Source organism: Desmodus rotundus, chromosome 2, assembly GCF_022682495.2.
Source record: "Desmodus rotundus isolate HL8 chromosome 2, HLdesRot8A.1, whole genome shotgun sequence".
NCBI classification, from domain to species: Eukaryota; Metazoa; Chordata; class Mammalia; order Chiroptera; family Phyllostomidae; genus Desmodus; species Desmodus rotundus.
The window spans coordinates 32,722,257-32,735,453 of record NC_071388.1 but is presented as its reverse complement, the minus strand read 5'-3'; the positions used below and the strand labels follow the sequence as shown (position 1 = coordinate 32,735,453).

General features: G+C 42.3%; 1 protein-coding gene across 4 annotated transcripts in view; it reads left to right on the top strand.

Annotated features, from left to right (window-relative positions):
* Positions 1-13,197, top strand: part of TNIK (TRAF2 and NCK interacting kinase) — a 337,687-nt gene that overhangs the window by 275,396 nt on the left and 49,094 nt on the right. For all 4 annotated transcript variants that reach the window (XM_053918077.1, XM_053918076.1, XM_045197962.2 and 1 more), the window contains 3 exons: positions 2,565-2,729; positions 5,489-5,728; positions 8,346-8,452. In XM_053918077.1, the coding sequence (XP_053774052.1) occupies positions 2,565-2,729; positions 5,489-5,728; positions 8,346-8,452 (512 nt within the window). The remainder of the gene's footprint in view (positions 1-2,564; positions 2,730-5,488; positions 5,729-8,345; positions 8,453-13,197) is intronic.

Sequence of the window (13,197 nt, the reverse complement as noted above, 5' to 3'; positions counted from 1 at the left end):
CTTTTTGACTGTTGTTTTTAATGTACTTCCCCTAAGCATGTGCTTAAAACTGTCTGAGCATACTTACAGTTAAAAAATAATAATGATAAGTGTTCTTTACTCCCTGAATACATTTGATTCTTGAATGTCAAGTAGCAAGTGGTTATAGGTTGGACAGCCAGGTATTTATCTGAAAGTGTGTTTCAATCTCCTGAATTCCTGAGTTCAGAAGCAGTGGTTTGGATGGTGGGAGTTCATATAGTCAGGGGTGCTTGGACATGTGATTTATCTAATAATGATCTTCCCTGGAAATACTATTTGACTACTTCTAGCAGTCTGGAAGTAGTCACCTTCTTTTCAGAGAGTCTAGGATTTGGCAAAGCAGCACACTCCACGCCTTGCTCTCAGATTACCTATTGCTATCTTTGCAGACCTTATCTTTTCGGTGGCCTTATCTCAAAGCTGGCTGTGTTTTTGCCTTTGCTCAGTGCAATAGCCAAATAATTACTGCTGTTGTAACACTTTGCGCACACACATACACAAAGTCTATATGTTCTGGTTTATATTCCTGGCTTTTTCCAGCTACTCCTATTTTGTGTGTGGTAAGCTTCTGGGACGTGGAATGTTAAAACCAAAGTCGACTGGATGCCAATCGCATGTACCATGCACAGCCATAGTGGGGGACAGATCTTAAAATTGCCCTGAAGGACAGGCAGGAGGGCGGTTTTCTGTTCTGCAGCATCTCTTATATTAAAAAGTTTGCATACGAGAGTGTAAAAACAGACATTCTATATATGAGACTGAGTCTGCCTCAAGAAAGATTCGCAATGGGTTATGGAGAATGAGAAAAAATAACTTCTCAAAAATTTATTTCCAATCAGGCAGCAAAATGAGCAAAGACTGTTAGCTGCTACCCAGAAGAATGTCTTGAGGACCTGCGCTGGGTCCCACAGCAGGCTTCTGTAGCGCTGAGACAGCGAGTCGGCAGGCGGGAGTTACCCAGGGCACTTGAACAGCACAGCTGCCAGGGTGACCCTAAGACACCAAGGAGAAGTGTCTGGAATGAGAAACTGTCAGGGCAGTTTCAAGGATGGAATGTGGGGGTTCGGAAGAAGCTACCCCAAGATGTGCCTCAGTGGTACACAGATTACTTTGAGCTAAAAGCAATGTTAGCTTCAGGCTCACGTGAAACTTCTGCCCTTCCCCTTAACTACCTAAAAGGACTTGAGTCAGAGGTTGTGCCCAGAATAAGAGATTATCACAGGTAACCTCTGTTGACCTACCTGTAGGGCAGAGCAAACTTCTATTCACTAAATGTTTATTCTTACCATCTGCAATGACCCTTTGAAGCCCCCAAGGTGCATCACCTCGTCCCTAGCGCAGGTTGTCTGATACACCTCATTCCCCCTTTTTATCTCTGAATCTCTCGCGCATGTGGGGTCTCTGACTCTCTCATGCATGCAGGGTTCCCATACATATCTATGTATTAAATTGGGCTATTTTCTCTTACTTAAAAAAAAAAGAAAAGAAAAGAAACAAAGAAGACAAGATGGATCTGGAAGAAAAGTTCTAGGCCTCTTGAAGTTGTTGAAGATATTAAATCATGTCTTGCCATGTGCCTCTTGTTTATCTAAATTTTCCTTTAAAACTGTCCTCTGTGACAGTCTGTATCTGCTGCAAATAAGTACAAAGGGTAACTTTTACCTGTAGGGTGGACATCCCTGGTTCTGTGAGCCTTCCCTGTGAGGCGCATGATCTAATATCTGCTTGGGGCTGAGAGAGATTCTACAAGAATGGGAGTGACAAGAACATGGCCAGAGATGAGAGATGTTGGGCGGGGGGGGGGGGGGGGGGGGAGGGGGGGTGAGAAAAGAGGAGGAGAAGCAAGAACGAAGGCCGTGTGCGGAAAGGCAGGGAGGAAGAGGGGGAGAGGAAGACAGAAGAGTCCAAGCTGGAAATGGAAAGAATGAGGAGGGATAATGTATTTTAGGGCACAGGGAGAGACAACTGAAAAGAAAGGGCCTTAAAGAAAGAAAAGGCAAATGATAGTCTAGTTAAGGCAGGTCATGCTCATTAAGCAAGCCACCTGGAACACCCGCTTGCCCATCAGTAGGGAATGGGAAGAAATGGAGGGTTAGTGTGCTCAGCTTGATTCCCTTGCCAGCCCTCCCGTGTTCTTCCCCTCTCTGTCTCATGAGTCAACTCAGAGCAACGTTTGGTTTTCCCAAGTGATCTTAATGCCTGCCTGCCATAGTTCCCTTTGTCTCCCTCCCTGACTGAAGATAATATCCCAGCCAATGCCAGATGAACTCTTAAGCAGGTCCCAAATTCTCCCTAACTAAAACTGTACAAAATCAAGGGTAAGGGAAGAGAGATGGCTTAAGTGTTCTGTGTGTTTTTCATGTTTGTGTTTAACAAAAAGAGCTTTTTCACAAATTCTTGAGGCAGAACAGACATGGAGAGTTTGGCTCCTTAAAAATGAATTGATCAGAGGGACAGAAAAATGGCTGTGCAGGTGACTGCAGGAAATCCTTACAGCTTCTAGCCATCTGTCCACTGAAGCTCTTCTCTCTCTCTGTTTCTAGGTAGAAGAAAGGTCCAGGCTCAACCGGCAGAGTTCACCTGCCATGCCTCACAAGGTTGCCAACAGGATATCTGACCCCAACCTGCCCCCAAGGTCGGAGTCCTTCAGTATCAGTGGGGTTCAGCCCGCTCGGACCCCGCCGATGCTCAGACCAGTTGACCCACAGGTACCTTCTCCCCTTAGTTCCATTGGGCATTTCAACTGGGAGACAGATTAGCCTAGTAAAAGCCCAGGGCACTGTAACGTGGGTTCAGGCGTAGAACCGGTCAAATGTTGACCTTTAATATAGAATCTATAGTAACAATAAGGGCCCACTAAATTTGAAGGAAAGAGGAATGGGTGAGAAAGAAAAAAAACACCACCCTTTGAGCCAACCACCAAATTACTTCTTGGTAAATCAGCCTCTGGAGAACCAGAAACATTTCTGTGAGGTGAGAATAAACACCCTTTTAGTTTTAATTACCACAATAAAGTTCATATAAGCCTTTGGTATATGTAAACTATTATATTGTCTTGTGTTCCCTGGGATTTTGGCATGATCCTGAAACTGGAAAAATTAAATGGGCTTAGGTAAATTGTGTCTTCTGAAAGTGGTCACTGGACCGGCAGCATCAGCATCGCACTAGGTAAAAATGCAGGGTCTCCCATCCACCTCAGACCTGCTGATCAGCAATTCCTGGAGGGGGTGTGGCTGCCAGTGGTTTGATAAGCCCCCCACGTGACTCCAGTGCAATGTAGAGCTTGACCACTGTTTTAAGCTGTTTGACAAGGGAAAAAAGGTTACTCCACTTTTAGAAAAAGAGGAAGTTTCTGAAAGGTTTAGAGAACTTTTAAAATTATGTACCATAAAACATGAACTATGATGTGAAATAAAGCATATAATTCATGAAAAATAAAGGTAATGCAGCTACTTTCATCCAAATGTCTCCAGTTTCTTCCAGGCATCCACCTGAATTAACACTTGCATAAAGTATTTTGAGATCACCTTTGAAACATGTAGTGCTATTTGAGCTGGAGTTTATAAGAATAGTGCTGCAAGCAAGGATTCTTGATTTTAAGTCTGCCTTTAGCACAGGAGGTCCAAGATTTTTCAGTCCCAGCCAGCTGAGCATATCTTGCCCTTGGTGGTTTTTCGTTGCATGTAATTCTTCCATGCCTGACCTTCCATAGGATGCATTTCTATAGGGACTTCTCTTTTAACACACAAAGTTCCTCTTTTAAAACCCCTAACTTTGACCTAAACCCCTAACTTTGACCTTTCTGGTCACTATTTCTCTGGAAAAGGGGGAAGGGGAGGAAAAATTTATGAAACTTTATAAAAGTGACAAGGAAATGAAAATACTAGATATCCTGTGATAGCTAATTGGATTAGCATTTTTCAGAGGTTTTGAATTTTTGTTATTTCTTTGGCTCTTTTAAGTAATTTGGGTTTCATGCTACATATTTTTAAAATATACTTTGTTTAAATTATTTAATATATTTAGTAATACTTAACATTAATATAAACTTGGTTACAGTTTTATTCTGGTTGAAGCATAACATTCAACTGAACTAGACTTTGAGGATTTTCTCTGAACTATATATATTGACATTTTAGATTTCAGCTTCAAGATCTCAAGAGCAAGAGGAGGAGAGCCAGGCTTATGGAGGGAGGCTGGGTAATGCCCCCCAGCAGTCTAGGGACTGGGGTTTCAGACCAAAGAGGGTCTGATAAGTCCCTTGTCTAAAGCAGATATTAAATGTATGTTACATTTGAGTTTAGAAAGCATTCTAGGTGTTTCCTTCATTCATTGAATGCCACCAAATGCCAGGTAGAGTCCTAGATTCAGAGATACAATGTAGATATGGCTCCTTTCCCCAGGGAGCTTACCTTCACAATGGAGGAGGAGACAAGCTTACACAGCATAAACAGTGAAGTTGTGAGCCGTTCTAAAGGTGAAGGACTCTGTGAAATCCAGATATTTTTTTGTCTAATCCTCACCTAAAGGCACAATCATTTATCTTTAGAGAGAGAGAAACATTGACGGGTTTTCTCCTGTACGTGCCCCAGCTGGGGATTGAACCCACAACCTAGGTACGTGCCCTGACCAGGAATCCAGCCCACAGCCTTTTGGTGTATGGGACGATGCTGCAACCAACTGAGCCACGTGGCCAGTGCTGAAACCTAGAGTTGAATATGTCTTAAAGAGACAGATTTCCACCAAAAAAACTACGTGTCCTTCCTGCATGAAAAATATCACTATGTGCCAAACTGTGAGACTTACAACTCTAAGGAAAGCTTCCTGGTGTTAAGAGATATATAATATCATAAGTGGTAAGAGCCAGTTGATCACAAAGCAGGACAGTGGAGTAGTTAGGTGTACTCTGAGGGTATGTGTGGACTCCAATCCAGGTTTGGGCTCATATTAGCTGTGAGATGTAAGGTGTTACTTAACCTCCCCGCACCCTCCAACCTCATGTGTAAAATGGAGAAAATAATTGTGTCGACCTCATGGTGGATTTAGTGAGTTCATAAGAAGTAATATCCAGAGCACTTCTTGTTTTACAGTGCAATAGCACTCTAAGTCAAGGTCAAAGATTTTAAAGAATGACATTTCTAATTAGAAGAGAAGTACTTATAAATGTATTGCTGGTCAATAAATGCTCACTAAAAGTTGTTAACATTACTATTATCACACTTATTTCACTGACTTCCTAGCAACTAAATCATTTAACTTTCAGCCCTAAACCCTGGTTCAGCCCTACACGTAGCTCTAAATGGGACATTTTGAAGAGCTGTTAAAGGTGTGCTGTAGACTGCTGTGATAGGCTTTATGTACTCCATTTCTGGTGCCCTAAAAGTTTATTTTCTCTTCCACTGAGTGAGGAACTAGCTTGTCTGATTTTTTTCCTAATATCCTGCTCTGATGTTGGTTTGATGCTCAGATCCCACATCTGGTAGCTGTAAAATCCCAGGGACCTGCCCTGACCGCCTCCCAGTCAGTACACGAGCAGCCCACCAAGGGCCTGTCCGGGTTCCAGGAGGCTCTGAACGTGACCTCTCACCGCGTTGAGATGCCGCGCCAGAACTCGGATCCCACCTCGGAAAACCCTCCTCTCCCCACTCGCATTGAGAAGTTTGACAGAAGCTCTTGGTTACGACAGGAAGAAGACATTCCACCAAAGGTAACCTTGCTGGGGCATTCTTATTGTCATCATCATCATCAATGTTGATGAGGATCATTATTATTATTATCCCTGTTCCAGACCTTTCATAATAAGGGACTCATGCCAAAGCTCTGTCCCTTGTCACGTCTGTTTTGGTCCCTCCTGATTCCCAAGCTCTGACTTGGAGAGTCATTTATCATTTCTGACCTCAGTTTCCCTCAATGAAACAGAGGCTCAGGTTGATCAGATGACTTGGAAACATTTAGCCTATACCCAGAATTAGGACTCTCAATCTTGAATATTCCAAACTATTTTTTCACTATCCATATAAGAAAAAGAATAATGGATATTTTTATTGCTAACTGAATCTATTACACATCTAGACACATTTACCTGGAAGATTAAAAACTTCCAGATAAAAAGTAGAAAATTTTTTGATTCCTATCTTCAGCAATACAAAGTGAAACCAGATTTCAGGTGTTCAGAAAGTAGTATTGCTCCCAGAATATTTTTAAAAAGATTTTATTTATTTACATTGATAGGGAGGGAGAAAAGGAGGGAGGAACATCAATGTATCAATCAGTTGCCTCTCACATGCTCCCAATTGGGGATCTGGCATGCAACCTAGGCATGTGCCCTGACTGGGAATCAAACTGGTGACCTTTCAGTTCACAGGCCGGCATTCAATCCACTGAGCCACACCAGCTAGTGCAACTCCCAGAATATTTTAATTAGCCCCATTTAAGGAAAGCTTTTTCTAAGCCAGGTCATAATTTAATTCCAACTTTAATTCATTTCCTTGGATAAAAGTGTAGGGTAAAATGACCAGTTATCCCCCACTGGACAGAACAATCCTGAGTTTGGTTTTTTTTTGTTTTGTTTTTGCCTACAAAAATCAGTACTCATTCCAAAAACTATCCTGAAATGTGCCCATGCATCTCACTGCAGACACCCTGGAAGTATTTGAAAATAGTGGGGAAATTTTTTGCCTCAGTTTCTTCCCGATTCAGGATCCCCCTTTCTCCTGAACTCAGCATAAGAGTGACAACCCATGGGATATTCCACAGTTTCCAGTGATCAGTGCCAGTGCTGATTCCAGAAAAAAAAAATAAAACAATGAAAAATATAGACACCACCTGATTTCAAATATTGTTCCTCATCGACCTCTTAAAAGGATATTATAACAGGATTTCCATTATTTTGAAAATGAAAGGAGCTGATCATAGCTTTGTGCCTGTGTCCTCCTCTCTGGAAGCAGAGATGCCATCAGGAAAGGTTATCTCGGGAGCAAACCTTAATGTGGAAAACAGGTTGGGCGGAGGAGCAGACACGAGTGCTGCGGAAACCGAGAGTGGAGGTGATCGGTCCACTCTCTAAAATCATGCAGACACACACTTGAGACTCTGCGAGGACGAGCTAGGTCAATACAAAGATTTCAGGTTTTAATCATTCATTAGACTCTTTCTTCCCCACAACTACTGATGTTTACAAATGATAATATAAAATATTTAATTTGAGCAGGTGTGAGCACTGATTTGATCATCTTACTTCACATCTTTCTGAGTCTTTATCTTAAAATACATTCTAATAACTAATAAAATTCATATTAATTTTAATATCACTTACTATATTGATAATATTAAAACAAAGCATGTTTTAAAAATATCTAGTACAAAATGCAAAAATACTTTAAAAGAGACCCACCCCCTCCAAAAACAGGAAGAAAATCCGAAGCACCTGATGAATGTGTCACCCACTTAGCTATGACGGGATATCTGTGTTTTCATTTCCTGGGCACTTTCATAAAGTAAATTTCCTTCTGTGCTCCCCTCATGTTGGACTCCTTTAATACACTCACCACATTTGATTCCCCAAAAAAATGTTCCACAAGAGAAGGCATACTTGAATTCTGCCTCAGGCCCTTGCCAGCTTATCTAATGAGACATACATGTTCCTAGAGTACCTCACAGTCCAACTGGTACTCAGTCTTTCTGAAGACCCTTCCAGTATTTCGGTATGAAGCCTGTTTTGTATTATGTTTGCAGATGGACCTTCCAAAGCACAGGGTCTTGGAGTTTGTTTTGAATTAATCATTGCAAGTTGATGAGGAAGTGGAAACATGCAGACCTATTGCCGTGGTTTCTCTGAGTTCACTGACATGTGGGTTACCTCCCAAGTTCTAGCCTGATACCCTAGTTTCTCACCAGATTTCATAATTTCCTTATCTGTCCGTTGTGATGTGAGCTAAAACTGAAACTTGACTTATGGCTCTAATCCGATGTAATTTCCAGTGGTCAGGTGAGTTTATGGTACCCTAAAAAATGTCTGGTACCCACTGCTCCCCCAAAAAGAGGAACTCAGTGAATGAAAATAGATTACCTTGGTCTGTCCTTAAATCTGTTGTGAACATTCCAGACCCTTCTCCTTAATGGTTGCTGAATGTGCCTCAATGGCTTTTGTTTGATTTTAGTTAGGCAGTTAAATTATTCTTGAGAAATTAAAGATATTTCTTCCCTGTTTCTGAGAATTGCTGTAACTCCTGGCAAATCTTCCGGAAGAAGTGGGCTGCTTTTCAGGCAGTAGTTCATGGAAGCTAGTTTATGGAAAATATTTCTGATTTCTGCTTTTCTTTCAGGTGCCTCAAAGAACAACTTCTATATCCCCAGCGTTAGCCAGAAAGAACTCTCCTGGAAACGGCAGTGCTTTGGGACCCAGACTAGGATCGCAGCCCATCAGGGCAAGGTAAAGGAGCGACATGGTTAAGGCCAAAGAAAAAGCCCCCGCCCACCATTGTCATTATTGCTTTCCTAGAAAAGGTCTGTGCTCTTTTTCTGCTTCAGAGGCATGTTGACTGGCCACCCGGACAGCAAACCTTGGCGGGCTGGAGCCCAGGCCTTTTATTTGCCTTTCACAGCCATCAGTGTACAGTGGGGGCTTGTGAACGAATGGATGAGTGAGTGAATGCATCAATGAACAAATGAATGAATGAGGCAACCCAGAAGCCAATCTGGGGTGCTTTCCCCGACAGTTTTAAAAATTAGAGAGTAAAATGGCAAACCTGGTTGTAGTATCCCAAACCATCACTTCAGAGACCATTTTATGGAGTCGAGAGAATAAAGTAGCCTGGTGTGAGGCGAATTTAACACCAGGTCAAGAAGTGTGTCCTGGGAACCCCTGAGACGTAGGGAAGTAATTGTCAAAGAAATGCTGTAGTGGTCGCCTACAGAGCTTCCCTAAACGTGGCAAATTACAGTGGGATTAGCTCTCATGAAGAAATGCCCTCTCTGGCATTATGGAGGGTCTCGGAAGTACAGTTTTGCTTCCGCTGGTAGTCCGTGCTGTCCGAGGATTTTCCATCGTGATGTGTAGTCCTGCAGTCCAGAAGTTGCATCCACCTCCTGGTTGGTGCAGAGGTCCCAAGGGAAGCTGGAAAGTACCTTTACAGTGTCTGAGCAGAATTCATGTGGTAACAGATGCTGTTGGCTGCTGTAGTTCCTCAGCTTCCCTCAGATTTTTCGTGACAACCACACTCTTTTTTAGAACCCACTGAAATAGCAAATGGCCTCTGCTGAGACTATAAATAGGATGAGCTTGGACAGCCTGCTTTATTCTTCTTCATTGTGTTCATAATAAGGGAGGACTGTCCCTTGCTAGTGAGAGAGACTAGATGATTATTTGTACATATCTTTAAAACATGGAATGCTTTCGCTCGTAAAGCTCTGATTTTCCTCTTCACATGAAAAGCCTTAAGAAGGCATCAGTCCATAAATAAGATGAAACCGGACGGAGAACGTGAATCCCTTTAGGGTAAAGAAGCTAACCCATTCCCAGTGGAGTTACCAATCCCAGGAAGCTCTGAATGGGCCATTATTGTCCAGCGACTCGTCAGATTCACAGTGAGCTGGCGTAGCTGTACGCCACGCTGAGGAAGACTGAGCTGCCCTGTTACTGGAGAGCCAGCCTGACTGAACTTTGCAGTTGCCCTCTTCCGCAGCTGGGAGCCCCAATTATCACTGCTTCTTCTCCTTTGAACTCTGCCCTGAGGCTCTGTTCCCTGAATCAATTGCTTAGAATTTTAGTTGCTGTAGATCAAGCATCATTTCAACTCAACTTTTAGTCTTTTCCTTCTATCAACCAAAAAGACAGAGAACTATTATTATGTAGTCAAATTAAAAGCAGCTCTTTGTTCCCCTTGAAGTGTTATTTTAATGATGTCAGGGCCTAAGATAGTTGATGTTTGTTAGTCAGTGGCTTGCAAAACCTGCACTTTTCCCTCAAAACCACTTAAATACTGTACTTTGCGCAAAGAATGCAGACTTTGTGAGATAGCTAACATTTTCCTGCTTACAGAGGAGGTGGGGACAGAGTGAGCTAACAGATAATAATGATTTACTTGCACTAAAAGGCAGAGGGATTACGGAGGACAGGGAGGATGGAGAATCCCCATCTCTACCACATGGAACAATCCTACTAACACACCTGTTTCTAGCTATCACGTGTCTCCAAGTGACCAACATTTAACATCTGAATCAGACTTTGCAACTTTGGATTGGATTGCATTTTTAAAAGCTTAGGGGTTTGGTTTATTGTGATAGAAATAGCTTTAATTCATCTTTGCTGCATAACAAAGCACCCTAAAACTTAGTGGCCTGAAATAATAACAATTCATTATTTCTCGTGATTTTATGGGTTTGCTAAGCAGTTCTGTTGGTCTCACTCGAGCTTACTCGTGCAGCTGCACCGAGCTGCTGGGTCAGCTGCACCTGCACATGGTCTTTCATCCTGGGCCTCTTTACTGCTTGCCCATCTCAGTCCAAGAAGGAAGGTCCCAGTGCACAAGTGTGTTTGGAGACTGCTTGCATCCTCTCTGCTGACGTCCCATTGGCCTGCACAGGTCATGTGGTCAAGCCCTAGGTGGATATATAAAGGGCATGGACACCGAGAGGTGTGGTCACTGGGGCCATTATTATAATACAGAGACCCTTCTACATTATAATGGTCTGAATGAGCTCTTCAGAGTGCTTTTTGTACTATTTGTCAGACAGCTGCCCACCCATAAAGCTGTAAAAAGTGTAGCTTTTAAATAATTCATCCTTTATGCTTCTAAGCTACCCTTTTTGTACTCAGTCAATATTCCTTTTTGTCCTCCCAGACTTTTCCTGGAAATGACTCTCAAGGGAAACTAGAAAACCACCATGTTTAGAGTGGATCCCGAGAAAGATTGCACATGTAATAAGGACAGGTTTGGGATGTTCTGTTATCATTTTTATTTCATTTGCTAAACTCAGCCAATGCATATTGAAGACCCACTATGCACAAGGCAGTATGTTACCTTGGGACCAAGCGACTCAACCCAGGCTGCCTGACTCTGGGGCCCATGGGTCAGAGGATAGAATATACCTACTGCTCTTTGGAGCTGCAGGTATGACTAGGCGCCAGATTCTATTTCTTGAGTCTCCAAATCACCACTTGGAGAAGAGCCAAAAGGAGAGCGGTTCTACCTGTGCATATTGTAACATGATTGAGAAATAAAGCACTTTTGTGTTAAACCAGTGAAGAAAGCGAGGCAGAGCCTAATAGTTAAGTTTTCACTTCCTGAATTCAGTACAAATGACCTCCAGCTGCGAGGTGCAAGACCTTAGGCAGCAACTGCAGAAGGAGTGACATTTTTTGATAATTTTACAAACAATGTTTTAATCAGTAAACCACTTATTGTCCTAAATAGAACACTCTCAAGTTAAAATGGGCATATACAAGCATGTGCCTATAACATGAGGAAAAATCAAAACTTCACTGTTTTCGGTGGCCTTCCTTCTCCTAGAAAAGGGAAAATAAAACTGCCTGTTATGTCACTCTTCCACTGTCTGCAGATGCCACACCGAATTAAAAAGAGCCCTATGGAAAACACATTTTTAAATAGATACAGTATGGAAGAGCTACAGCTGTGCTGGCATCAGTTGGTCAAGAAAATGTCATTGGGCCACCCCTGTGGATCCCTGCCTTCTACTTGGTTTGGGGCAACTTAATAGTCATTCCTTTATTCGTGAAACACTCTGGAGCATCTATACGTGCAGAGTACTGTTCAGTGTCAGTGTGCATGACAGATGTTAACTAACTTAAACCATATGGCAACTCTTTGAAGTGGTGACTCTAATCAACTCCATTTTGTTGATGCAGAATCGGAGATGAACAGAAGTTAATTACCCAAGGTGACAAAATTAGTAAGTGAGAGAGCCAACATTTGCAACCCGGTAGTTTTGCACCAGAGTCCTCACTCCGAAGCAGTGCGCCGTACTAACCCATTAGCGGTGACTACAGCTGTCACTGCTGCCTTGTTTTCCCGAGAGAAAGGGGGTCAGGGTCTGGTGACAGATAGGGCACCGTTTTGCCCCCGCCTTGCTCACTATGTAATTTTGTGATCTGTTAACAGCTCATCTGAACCTATGGTTATTGATCCTCATCTTGCAATATTCATTTACTACCTTTTAAAAGTTGTTGTCCCATGGGACCTATTTATGCCCCACATTACCCTGCACTAGCCAGAACTGGTATCATCAAGTACTTTTACCTGTTCCCTTCCTGGATGGCTGAAGTCTGAACAAAAACACCGCTACCATGACCCCCTGCCCTTCCTTCTTGAGTGCGTGCAGCTAGGCCTTGCTCAGGCTGCAAGTTCAAAGGGCAGTTCTCAGCGGCCCTGTGGACTCCCAAATGCCTTGTGTTGTCAAGGTGATGAGTTAAATCTAAATCAAGACTTGATTTGCTCATTTTTTTAAATGCTGTTTTAAAAAATTCCAGGCACTTTAATATTTAACCTTGACTCATGTGTTCTCTTACAGAAAATTTAAATTGGATTAAACAAGTACATTCCGAATATGAAAAGATTTAAATTAAGCCTGAAACTCCCAGTCAAAAACCAGTAACTAAATGCTTAATTTCAAAAAATAAGTCTCTGTCCTATCCCACGCCTGCCTTCTTACGACTCCTTCATCCTCCTTGGCTGTGTCGTCAAAGAACAAAGCAAAGCAAATTTTGGCAGTCAGCCAGTTAATTATAGACTTGGCCCAGTTTGTAATCCTAATTTTATGTTTTGACTTTTCATATGAGTCAAATAAATGGAACAATTGCCACATTTTTCATTTTCCCACATATTTTATAGACAAAGCAGCACTGTCTGTGGGATGGCAAGTGTCTGAACTGAAAGTCAGCATTGAAAGCAAGCTGTGTGAATGTCTTCAAGTTGTTACACATTTGGGTCTGAGTAGGCTCAGTTCCTCAGTGAGCAAATCTGCTATTTCACGGAATTCTTCTGAAACGGATCGCCTCTCAGGCCACACTACCTAGTACTACATAATAAGGAAGAGAAATATATGAACAGTATGACTTTTTTTTTCAAAATACTCATACTTTACAAAAAAAATAAGATGGAAAAGGCATTTTAAAGTTTTTCCTATTTCTGTGTGTGGTTACTTAGAAAGGAAATTCTT